Source organism: Setaria viridis, chromosome 8 (genome assembly GCF_005286985.2).
Source record: "Setaria viridis chromosome 8, Setaria_viridis_v4.0, whole genome shotgun sequence".
In the NCBI taxonomy this organism is placed as follows: domain Eukaryota; kingdom Viridiplantae; phylum Streptophyta; class Magnoliopsida; order Poales; family Poaceae; genus Setaria; species Setaria viridis.
Genome location: NC_048270.2, coordinates 7,180,433 through 7,193,221, shown reverse-complemented (window position 1 = coordinate 7,193,221; position 12,789 = coordinate 7,180,433). Strand labels below are relative to the sequence as shown.

At 44.1% G+C, this 12,789-nt stretch overlaps 1 protein-coding gene across 2 annotated transcripts; it reads right to left on the bottom strand.

Annotated features, from left to right (window-relative positions):
• Window positions 1-3,679: 3,679 nt before the first annotated feature.
• On the bottom strand, window positions 3,680-10,687 carry LOC117866875 (uncharacterized). Of its 2 annotated transcripts, XM_034751166.1 has the most exons (4): window positions 10,572-10,687; window positions 10,201-10,494; window positions 4,506-6,225; window positions 3,680-4,382 (listed from the first exon to the last, which is right to left on the bottom strand). In XM_034751166.1, exons 2-4 carry the CDS (start codon window positions 10,458-10,460, stop codon window positions 3,909-3,911), a joined length of 2,454 nt encoding a protein of 817 aa, XP_034607057.1. In that variant the 5' UTR covers window positions 10,461-10,494; window positions 10,572-10,687; the 3' UTR covers window positions 3,680-3,908. The 2 variants fall into 2 exon arrangements, with proteins under 2 accessions (XP_034607057.1, XP_072151906.1); XM_072295805.1 differs by having other exon boundaries at window positions 10,201-10,635.
• Window positions 10,688-12,789: the final 2,102 nt, after the last annotated feature.

Below are 12,789 nucleotides of genomic sequence, written 5' to 3'. Positions count from 1 at the left end.
GCCTCCGCTGCCATCGCTCCCGCCCTCCCGCACCACCACCGTCGCTCCCGCCACCTCCTGTCTGCCGTGCCTGTGCGAGAAGTATATGCATGAGAGCCTGTGAGAGAAGTGGGCGTGAGAGGATAAGGCCGCCTGCTGTGAAAGAAGTAGTGTGCCTGCATTGGAATTGGGGAGAGGAGAGAACCTTTAGTACCGGGTGGAGGTTCCACCCAAGTACCAAAGATGACCCTTTAGTATCTGGTGGAGCCTCCACCCGGTACTAAAGGCCCTCAAGCACATTAGTATTAGGTGGAGCCTCCACTCGGTACTAATAAGCGACTGTAGTACTAGGTGGAGCTCCCACCCGATACTAAAGGGCCTTTGGGGGATCTTAAATTTTAACCCGCTACTAATGCTAACATTAGTACCGGGTCAAAATATGACCGGTACTAAGGGAGTGGATGAAAGGTCCATTCCCTAGTAGTATTAGTACCGGGTGAAGCCTCCACCCGGTACTAAAGGGCCTCCTAGGGGACTAGCCGTTAGACCCGGTATTAAAGCTCGCATTAGTACCGGGTCAATAAGCAACAAATACTAAGGTCGAGGACGAATGCTCAATTTTTAAGCAGTGATGTACATAGCACGGTTTGATGCAGTATGTACAAAATAATACACATCCAGGCTCTCGTTTTGTCAACTGATATGGACCATCAACATAGGGCCACTACAAGCACACAGGACTAATGTTTGATTTGGTGGGTGCCTGTTCTCTTTCTGCCAGATAGAAGTTTAGAAGTACTTTTAACAAGGTCCGTTTACATTTAAGGGAAGTGAATATTACTTCACTTTTTGTAGTCCCTAGCGTGCTAGTGTTTGCTCTTTCCTCCTATAATGTAACATAGTGTCCCTACTCCACACTACGGGAAACAGTAAGTTTGCACTCGGCAAAGGCCCAAAAACACTCGGCAAAGCGTTTGCCGAGTGTAACACTCGGCGAACTTTCCCTCGGCAAACAGTCGATTTGCCGAGTGTCAAACGTCGGGCACTCGGCAAAGGCTTTGCCGAGTGTCAAAAAACACTCGGCAACAATTTCAGAAAAAAATAAAAAAAATCCAGTCGCTGGCCGCCACCGCCGCCACCGCCGGCCACTACCACCACCACCGTCATTGGCCCAAGCCCTCTTTGAATCTCATCGCCATCTCCCTCCCCCTGGCCAGCGGCGCCGCCATCTCCCTTCACCTGGCCCGCGCCGCCATCTCCCTCCCCCTCCATGGATCTCGCCACGCCACCGTCGTCTCCCTCCCCCTGGCCCGCGCCGACGCCGTCCCCTCCGCCCCTGCCCCGCGCGCGCCGCCGTCTCCCTCCTCCTCCCTGGATCTCGCCGTTGGGTGAGGGAGGGAGGGGGCGGCCCCAGCCGCCGGATGTCGCCGGTAGGGAGGGGACGGCCAGAGAGGGAGGGGGGCGGGGAGAAGGAGGGGGCCTCTGCCGCCCGAATCTCGCCGGTGAGAGGGAGAAGGCGGGGGCCGGAGCCCGGATCTTGCCGCTAAGAGGGAGAAGGAGGGGCCGCCGCCCGGATCTCGTCGAGGAGGGGTGCGGGGAGGGGGCGGCAGCCGGGGGAAGGAGTGGCGGCCGGCCACCGCCAAATCTAGCCCCGAGGGGAGGAGCCGCCGCTGGATCTGGCCTGGAGGGAAGGTGCCGCCGCCGCATCCTGCCTGGAGGGGAGTGGCACCGGGGGAGAGGCGCCGGGGGAGGGAGGGCCGCCTCCCATCCTCGCTCGGATCTGGCCCCTGCCACCCGGATCTGGCCCGTCCGCCGGGGGAGAAGGGGAGAAGGGAGGTGCCATCCGGCAGGAGGGGAGGAGTGAGGCGCCGTCCGGCGGGAGGGAAGGGGCGGCGTCCGGCGGTGTGGGTGGGGAAGCCGGGGTCCGGCATGGGTGGGGGAGGAGGGGGGCGGCGTGAGGGGAGGTGGGACAAGGGGTGTGGCGTGCGGCGTGGGGGTTTGCGGGACTTGAAGGGGGCGGCGTGAGGGAGGCGGGCCCGGTGCAGGGAAAAAAATCACCGAGTGTCCTATGTGTGACACTCGGTAAAGGGTTTCTTTGCCGAGTGTCTAACCTAGGACACTCGGCAAAGTTTTTTTTAAAAAAAAATTTAAAAAATATCCAACAGTTCCAAAAGAAATACCAAATTTTCACATGAAATAATATATGTTCTCTATTGACTATACAAAAAGTTTGTAGTCAAACCAAAACTCGACCGTCACTTTGACTCCAAATCTTATCGAATCCTTCTCAAAGTTACTATTCTTCTTCTGAGATCCTTCGGTTTGTAAACATTGTACGTGATGAAATGTGCAAAACCTTCTCAATTTTTTCCACAGCCTCCACGTATTATATCATCACATCATGACAAATCTCATGATTTTTAGACTTTGCTTGTTTTTTTACAATTTAAAAATACTACTGCCACACGTTCATGGTCGTGTTTCCTGAACAAGATGTTCGAAATTTCTTTTTATTTCATGGGTCAGGTCTCAAATTGGGCCAAATAACCTGAATATCATTTTTCTACTCATTTTATTCTATAATTTGAATCACTTGCAGTTCAAATTTGACTTATACCAAAAATTTCTTTAAAATGCAATTAATTAAATAAATATAGCAAATAAATTCAAAAATATACCAAATTTTAACATGGAGTACCATATGTTGTATGTGGGGAGTAGAAAAAATTTCAAGGTGAAAAGAGAAAAAAAACTTTTTGCCGAGTGTCAAAAAAACACTTTTTGACACTCGGCAAAGCTCTCTTTTTGACACTCGGCAAAGCTCACTTCTTGCCGAGTGTTTTTTTTGACACTCGGCAGAGAGAGGGGTTTGCCGAGTGGTTTTTTTTTTGACACTCGGCAAAGCCCCGATTTGCCGAGTGTTTTTTCTTTGCCGAGTGTTCGAAAAAAAACACTCGGCAAAGAAAAAACACTTGGCAATTTGTTGTGATAGTCGAGATGTGTTTTATTCCATTGGTTAGACAAGTCTGACATATTTCGTGATCTACGAACTGCCACAATGAGAAAGACACATTTATTCCATCCAAAGAAAATTTGTTCTGAAAATGTATATGATTTTTAAGGTCTTGTTCTATGCCAATTGTTTACCCGCAGCGAAGCGCACGCGGGCACAATTGCTAGTATCCTTAATTTCATGCCTCAAACCAACATAAAAATGACAGATTTTATCATTGGTTTCCTCTGCTACCCCACAATGGATCGTGCTCTTTTGAAGCTCACCATTGTACTCCTGAACAGACATAGTATCTTGTTCTAGGTGTTGCAATTTCTTATGCAAGTTATGTTGATAAGAAGGATGAACAAATCTATTACGCATGCCCTCTTTCAAAGCGTCCCAAGTAATAGGTTGTAAACGTGTGTTACCTAGCTCATTCCACCAGGTTATAGGAAAGTCCTTGAATTCACTAGTGGCTTGTCTAACTCTATGTATCTGAGGAACTAGGTGTGAGTTACAACTACATCATCATACCTATTGGGATTATTCCATTCTCAGCCACTTACCTTAGTTACACCAAACCTAGTTCTAGTTATATCACCGATTTTATCTGTGCAAAAACAATTCTTGCACATGGAAAGCGCATTAAATTACGTACAAACAAAAGTCCATGACTTCGACTTGGGATCAACCCGTGCTAGTTACAATACAAATTCACACGAATACATTGAAATTCATCAAAATCCGTAATAAGCATACCATGCGACGCATGCACATTACATTGTCATGAATTAAACCACTTTGTAATGCCGGTGTCATCTGAAGAAAAATTTTAATCACACGATCTCACAATGCCATGCCTATGTTGCAGAACAGAGATATAAAAGAAGCCAAGGCGTAGTCTGTCTTGGAGAATCGGAATAGCACAAGGGTATCAATCTCGATTAAGTTCTTTCTCTATCTCGGAGAGGAGAGGCGTGGCTATCATCTTCAGTCGAAGTTCTGTCCCAGCAAAAAGAACGCAACTTTCAAGATTAGACATAATTTTCTTAGCCTTGGATAGTGATTCTGCGAATCCCTGGTTTTTGAAATGTTCAGTATACTGGTTGCGCATCATCATTGTTGCAGCAATCTGGCCGCAGAGCTTCACAATTCTCAAACTGATAACTGTTTCCTTACAGTTCTCTTCTACTATAGTCTTGAGCTTCACCACGAATTCTCCATTTCCTAAGCCGTTCTTTTGAATTGCATAGTCGAAATCATCAAAGCTGATCAGCTTGTCATATATCACGAGAGTAAGCGATAAAAAATTTTCTTGCAGTCCTTTTGTTTCAGTTTGCTCATCATCTCCTTGATCGTCGGCACCTTGGGGCGGTTCCCTTTTATTGGACTGTATTCCCGTAAGGATCTGCAAAGACAAATTGATGTATTTTTAAGGAATTATAATGGCAATGACATTCAAATAACTGCATGCATAGTTTTTGTGCTGCTTGATATGTTTTCATTTAGCGAAACATAATTTTAGAGTTACCTGTGGCAGCAATGTGTCCTTCACACATTCTTTGTCTAAATCACAGTGAGCACATATATTTTCCAAGACCTGTGCTGCTATCATTCTGTATGTGGTGTTGTTCTTGGCGTCAAGTAGTTCAGTGAGATGACCAAAGTTATCTTTGACCACGGAAGAGTTCACTTTGCTGTTGGTTGTCAGGAATGTCAGTGTTCTACCTGCTGTGGCTTTGAGATCCTTGGATATGGCAGCAGATTCTTCGTCAAGGAAGATCTCCAGCTGCTTCTTCATGAGATTTTCTTTCGTTTCCATGGTGAGGTTGGTAGATGAATCCAAGGCCAGTTCTGTTAGGATCTCCATTGCTCGCATCTGCAGCTCCTGGCCAGCTTCATTGCTCTGGTCGAGAATGCTCTCCAGGTTGCTGATTCCTTGTTCGCTAGTAGCGATGTCCCGGCGCAGACATTTGCCGGTCCAGCCAGGACACCTGATGAGCCTGTACAACACCTTGAAAGATCCATTTACCACGTCAGCCCATGCACTGGTCTTGGCCCCTTGTATCAAGGTGTTGGAACAGAGCGGAGCCATGATCCTGGGAAGGAGGCTTGGGTTCCTACATATGTCCATGCAGTTATGCTGGTCGGACGCTAGCCTCTCCAGGATCGTCAGTCCTTGCAGGATCAGCTCGTTGCAGCCACCACCTTTTACGTCGACCACGTGCTTCTTGTGCTGCCTATCATCATCATCATCACCTTGCCGATTAACCTCTTGTTCACGTTCCTTTGGCATAAATTTTTCAGTGATATTAATCCATGTATGCATTGTGGATCGGGAACCAGTACAAAGATGGGTGTGGTCTTGTTTCTGGTCGCAGTTCCACCAGTACGTCAGAGTGGCTTCATCTTGGAGCAAAGTTGATATGCACCGGATCGCCCCAGGGAACTGGGCAAGATGGATGTCGCTGGCAAGATGCGCCACTATGCAAGCGGCAGCCTCCCTCATCTCCCTGCTGGCACTAGCTCTCCATCCCAGTGTGTTGATAAGCTTCTGGATTCTAGCCCTGGAGGGAAGCAGTAGTGACCTAACATCTGCTTCCTGCCTGATGAACGTGGCAAGCATCCTCAATCCAGAGAGGTTATCGTCCCAAGATTCAGAGTCTATCAAGTCGACGGCGTAGCGGCTCATTGTGCTGCCTTGGATGGATGCTGGGTCCTGCCAGCACTTCGCTCGGGTGTCGAAGAGGTAGTCGACAAGCCATATGTAGCCCCACTTTCTGGGTAGGTTGTAATCTTGGCGGGATGTTACGATAATAAATGCTCCCCCAGGAGGATGAAACCAAAGCCACGTCATGTAGAGCACACCTTGACAGAGGATTAGACAATAGAACAAGTCTAATGCCGGCGTCAGGTTTGCCTTGGTGTCGTCTCCATCATTACTGCCGTAGTCACGCTGCACAATGCGCCACAGCGCGAGCCCTATGCAGACGACGGGCCCACCATAGCCATAGAGGAACACTACAATGTAGCATCCGGCTAGCAACGGCAGAAAAGGTATGTATACCACTACGGCGTAGATAACAAGGAGAATCCTGAGCCAATTGGCTATCTTTTTCCGAGGTATGGGCTTTCCATCAATAGTCTGAAAAGCAAGCCATTCCCGTGCTAAGGAAACAGCTCTGCGGTTAAACGCAATCAGAAGATTGAAAAACTTTGTGACCAGTTGGTCTCCCAGATCGTTAAAAATCCTGCGTGGTACCATAGCAAATTACAGTGAATGACTGTTGTACTATCGTGGACAAAACATAATAGTAAATCATTTAAACAAAGCTACAGAACTGTTCATCTTGTAAAATGCATAAAAGATATGCACCAATCAATGATGACAAGTTCAAGAGAACATGAAGGGCGAGGATGAATAATAAAGCTAATCTTCAAGCTCATGAGAACTTATCAAAGGGATGGACAAATTATGAAGAAATCTCCGCTCTGAAGGTATTCCTGTCACCATGAGGGACATTGCCATCGCAGAGAGAAGGAATAGGCAAAAAAGGAACGGTACCTTGGACAATGTGAAAAAGGTCTCTTCGTTAAAGACCAAGGAGAATGAGGAGAAAAAACTCATGCAAGACCAAGGAGAGGATGAGGAGAAAAACCAAGCTTAAGAAGAACGAGAAAGATGGTAAGAGAAGAATGTAGAAATATGCATGATGCGTGAGTAAATGAGTCATGCTCAAGTGATGAACTCTCAAACCACAAAAGGTGCATTTATTCATGATCATGGTCTAGATAAACAAGCATATGCCTCATGGCCGAAGATAAAACTAAAAGCGATGTGAGTGGTGATGGAACTTTCACCTTGGAGTTTTCACCTCAATTGAACACCTTGGCATTCATGTTTCAAACCTTTGGGGGTACTTATAGAAAAGCTAAAAGACAAGGTCCTTAAATGAATGCTAGCTAGCTTATTAACAAATTGTAAGTGTTAGTAATTAAATTTAATGTGATTTTAAATAATAATGATGAGCCAGCCATACAAGTTACGGACCTTGAAGGAAAGAATAAAAACCACCAATAAATCTTAGGCATCCAAATATTTGTTTCATGTCACACCTAAAAAGTATGTCTTTACATTTTGCAAGGATTTAATTGATATATCTAGCTCATCCTCTTGCAATGAATCTTATTTTGATAATGTTATTACATAAATATGTGATGATCTCATTGCTATGTAAAATAATATGCTCAATCAAGAAATTTAGAACCTTAAGAAGGACTCGGAAATATCCAGAAAAGAAATTTCAGTCCATCTAATGATATATGTGACATCCCAGGTAAAGATAATGAAGTCTATGTGGTATAAGTTAGGGAAGATGGATCCCGAGTATAAGATCCCATTTGTAGATTTCCTTGGTTTTTAAGTTTAGTCTCCTGTATAAATAGATAGCCCGCAAACCCCACCCCCTCTCCCCTCATAAGCCCAAAACATTTAGCTTCCTAAGGGCATTTACAACAGTCAGATTGGAACTGTCTACAAGTTTTTGCCATGTCACATGAAGACAACACTATAGACAGCTCATATAATTGTCCTTTATTTATTGGATTGCCTTTCGAAAACTCTATATCGAATTATTAATTGATGATTACATATAGATGACATGTACTCCCATCATCCCAAATTAAATCAGTTTGTAGGAAGATTTGGACAGCTTACCAACATGGAGAAATATTTCTTTGCCCTAAATTAGTCATGACTGCCCTCCAAAAGGTGATTTTGATGTTTCCACTAGGTCAAAATGATTTGTGCTGGCACATCATTTTTAATTTCTGATGAACCGCCAGCACAAATATGTCTTTATGTCTTTATTTTTTCTTGGACCGTACTATAAAAGGAGGGGGGCCAAAGAGTAATAGATTGACCTAGGTGAGCCCTAGAGTTAGACGAAGAGTTAGGCACTAGATAGCCAAAGTTAAAGCCCAGAAAAGTGAAGAAGTAAAGTCAAAACTCAAACAAACTGAATTGGACAAGTTTTACAAACTTAGGCTGCACCGGACGGGGGTCACGGACTGAATCAGCATCGACAAATACATCACCATACTAGTCGGTGACAAAGGATTTAAACTATGCAGTGTCTCTAAGTGTGTAAGTGTTACACCGACTGGTCCAGTGTCAATGTGTCAGTCAACGTATTAGTCGGTGATCATCTGCTCTCAGCATCAGCTCTAGAAGTGTTTCGTGTCCCACCGTATGCTTCGGTGTGAACTATGTTTCACATACCAGATTAGTCGATGATCATCGGCTTAGCTCAATTTTGACTCTAGAAGTGATTTTGTCACACAAGATGCCACTATGTAAATAGTAACAAGCATCAATGGGACTTTTCTATGACTGCCGTGGACCATTGTAAAAGTAAAGTTTAAGTGCCACCGACTAAACCAATCACTACTGGAAACCACTTTTCTCATGTGTGTCCACCATTTTTTTCCTGTGCAAAGTGTTTATGCATCAGAGAAGTTATCTGGAAGTTTCTTAATTCAAGATCAAGGACATCATTTGTTCTTTGAGAGTAGCAAGTGTGCATCCACCTATCTCTTTGTCTTTGTGTAGGTCAAGTGAGATTCTTTGCTTATTACTCTTGGTGATCAGTATCACCTAGACGGCTTGGTTGTTATTTCCTTGGTGAACTATCAAGGAGTCATGTGAGAAGCTCGAAAGAGGTTATGCTAGGTTTGGAATCCATCAATCCAGAGTTGGAGAATGGATTAACAATAGAGAGCACTTGATGCTTGTGCCGATCCAGGAGGAGCGACAGCCTTGAGCAGGTGCTCCAACGGGAGTAGAGGAGAGTGCTGATTCTTCGATACCTTGAGAACAAATCGGTTTTCGAAGAATTTCAATTCCTAGAATTATCATATTAGTATAGGGTTGGAACTAGGTTGCAAAAATTTGGAACACCTAGTGTAGCAACACTTTTTCTAAAGTTTAAGCACAAGGGGTGATTAGGCTTATTTCTAGTTTTTAATTACCACAAAAAATTTGTTGAAGTCTAATTCACCCCCACCCGCCCCAGCATCTTGATCCTTCCGGTGTCAAACCGATATATTTTTTAAGAGGCACGAGCGTACGAAATTGATTTTTTTGTGGAACAAAAGCTTGGGGTAAAAACTCGTTTATCTAGGACACAGAGAGCACATTGGTTAGGTGCTATCTAATAATTTTGTAAGTTGTGTTAGACATATATCAAGGCAACTAGATTGTGTGAGTTTTCAGTTGCCACATCTTTGGACTCCTAGTGATGGCTCGCTATATATGTAACAACTTGTCACATTGAGATTAATAAATTATGTTAAGCCACTATCGTTTCTAACAAGTTGCGCTGTCATCGTATCTTGTGTCGTAGCCATCTCTTTCTAACAATTTTATTTTGCTCTCTGTTTCTAACAAGCCTCTCTGCTAATTTGCTTTCTGTTTCTAACAAGTTTATTTTGAATCAATCTTATACTAGGAATAAGTTTCTTATATATTGTGTCCACGTGACACCACCAGTATGAAAACTATGAAGTTGTGTCGGGGTTGAGAGTTTCCTACTGTTTACATGACGCTTGTACATGAATTTGCCCATCATCTTTTCGGAAGCTAGTATGCCCGAGTAGTGAACATCTTCTCCCGGAAGTTTTTCTTTACTTCTTTCACCTTTCTTCTTCCTAAATAGGGTGCATAGAATAAGGAAGGGGATACTATATATGAATTTCTTCTTCGGGTAAAAACAACTCTCCCCACACCTGAATTTATAGTAGTCATTTTATACTGGTTACTCCCTCCGTCCCAAATTACTATTAGGTGCATAGTAAAATCCATGTACTTAGAAAAGACAAAATGAAGAGTAATTTCGGACGGAGGGAGTACTAGAGTAACAGTTTTATTTCTGCTGTAACGGCTGTGTAGAAGGAGTAATAACTAAAATTTGCATGTGCAATTCATCTAAAATACCCGATTTTTACAATACGTTTATTCTGGGTGTGGAAATCATCTCAAATGTCTGTAATTTTTTTTCAAGGAAGTTGCATGCATGTTCACAAGATTCGGATGTGGGTGGGAAAATTTTCACCCGATTGTGAAGTAGACGTACGCGTTCCCGGCCGTGACCAGGGATCAACATGCATGTTTTTGGCCTAATGTATGGGCGAGAAAAAGAAATACCAAGGAATATTGCATTACTGACCTGGCAGCCTGCAGCATGCTAATGACCGTGAGGCACCAAAAATCCTTCCTCTGCAGCGAAGTGACGAAACCTCCGAGAAGGACTACCGTTGACCACGTCAATGCCAGGTAGCCCAAGCCCGTGATGGCCATGAGAAGGTACGTGAGCAAGTACACGTACCCGGTGAACGAAAACCCTCCTGGGCGAAACGAGGTGCCCATCTTCCGCGGACCGGACTCCTCGCCTTTCCTTCTCCTTTCTCTTCTGACGCTTCCGACCATCCCTTCACCAAGGCTACTGACCTTTCTTGCTTGCCTGGATAGCTGACTCTTGTGAAGGCGGCAGATTGCAACTGAACTAGACGATGAAATTAAAGGTACGGTGTTACGTACCCTTCGTGAACAAATAAGCTCTTGAGCGAGCGAGCCAGCCTGGGACCGGCAGCCTTGTTTATAGCGAGGAACGGAGGAGGAAGAGGAAGAGGGCGTCCTAAGCTCTTGGAATACCGAGCAGGGCTTTTAGAAGAGGGGTGCTAAACTTTAGCACCTCACTTTTAGCTCCCTTTTAGCACTTGGGCTTCCAAATAGGGGTGCTAAAAGGTGAAGTTTAGGACATCTATTTTCATTAGCATACCCAAGGGGTGCTAAAAGGTGCTAATGGGTGCTAAAAGTGGTCCCAAGCCCACTTTTCCCTATTGCCCTCCCACATTCCTCCTCTCTCTCTCCCGCAGTGCAATAAATGAGGGACACTGTTGTCATTTGCCACCAAAGATGTTTAGCACACTATCCAAACAGCCCAAGGTGCTAAGCTTTAGCACTCCATTTGAGAGTACTAAACTTTAGCACTTGGTATCCAAACAGGGTCTAATTCCTGTTGCTTTCCTGGATGCTCGAACTGTGTAGCGCGACAGGGTCCCGGCCTCCTGGGATGCTAATAATTCTGATTTCTGTGCAAACTCGCATGTCCTTTTATCGCAAACAAGAGAGCATTGTTGCTGCAACATTTATTACACTACTTAAAAAATGATTTGTAGGAGGGTCTGGTTTTTTTATGGATGGACTACAAGTACCACTAGCCTAGAAAATCCCAAGCAACACTGTAGCATCCGGAGCGTACCTGGAAATCATTTTCCAAGGGCAGACTACGTTGCGAAAAAATATATGTCATTGCAACATTCACAAAACTTTTTTCAAATGTATTTCGTTATCAAGGCCAATATGTATCTCATGTAAGGAACGACTCCCCAGACGCAATAAACGACTTAGCTTCCTCGCCTTGGATCCATGTGAAACAATGGAGACTCTACAAATCTACCCCTCTTGTTAGCACAATGACCACTTTTGGTTCGTTCTTACTCTTACACCCAATCAAACTCTTGGACATCCAGGTTCTTCCACAAGACAACTATAGCATAGGTGGTTTCTGCATGGGGAAAGAAAAAAAAAGTAGTGATGGAGCAATGCACGTATTATTTTACTCCCTCCATTTTTATTTATAAGGCGCGCACACATATCAAGATTTAAATTTTGCAATCTTTGACCAATAATTTGATTATTACTTTTTTATTTTATGATGTCAACTTTATATGGTTGGATTCGTAATCAAATATACTCTACAATAATTATAAGTTTAAAAAAATAAACATAAGATAAGATAAATTAAAAGTCAGTGTTATTTGGAAGATGGTACCAAATCATACCATACCTTATAAACATAGATGGAAGCAGTAGTGTTGCAGATGCATGGGAGACATTAATTGTGGAGCCAATGCATGTGCCGCTCCTAGCTAGAAATTTTTTCGTGCAGTTGACGAAGCAATGTAGCACTCCAATGTACAGTAGAATATTTCCTGATTGCTGTTGGCGTGCAGGCTTTTGCACTGGAACCGAAACGAGATCAGAGTACCTCACAGGTACCAACGCGGAATCTCGATAGGATGCAGTCAGGTCAATGGTGCGAAAAAAGAAAAAGACAAAAAAGGCACGGTGGGAGCGAGTTCCCTGGAAAGACAAAGAAAACCTAGCTGTGGATGGTAATGCAAAGGGGTCAAAAGCTTCTCACCAACCGATCCAAAAGCGTGATGTGAACGCTGGCTGAACTAATAGATGCGAAAAGCAAAGAGTGGAGACAGGCCGTTTGGTTCTTCTACCTTATTTTTAACACCTATCACATCGAATGTTTAGATACTAATTAGGAGTATTAAATATAGACTATTTACAAAACTCATTACACAGCTGGAGGCTAAACGGCGAGACGAATCTATTAAGCCTAATTAGTTCATGATTTGACAATGTACTGCTACAGTAAACATTTGCTAATGATGGATTAATTAGGCTTAATAGATTCATCTCGTTGTTTAGCCTCAATCTGTGCAATTAGTTTTATAATTAACTCATATTTAGTCCTCCTAATTAGCCTCCGAATATTCGATGTGACACGGACTAAACTTTAGCTTAGGAACCAAACGCCCCCTAAAAAACAGAGTGTTAAGCAAACTATCCCGTTTGTTGCGTTGGTGCACGATGCGCGGCTGGACGGTCGCGAGCTGATGGATCCTGTAACGCGACCAGTTCAGTGAAACGGCTCATGTTCACTCTGCATACTGGGTGG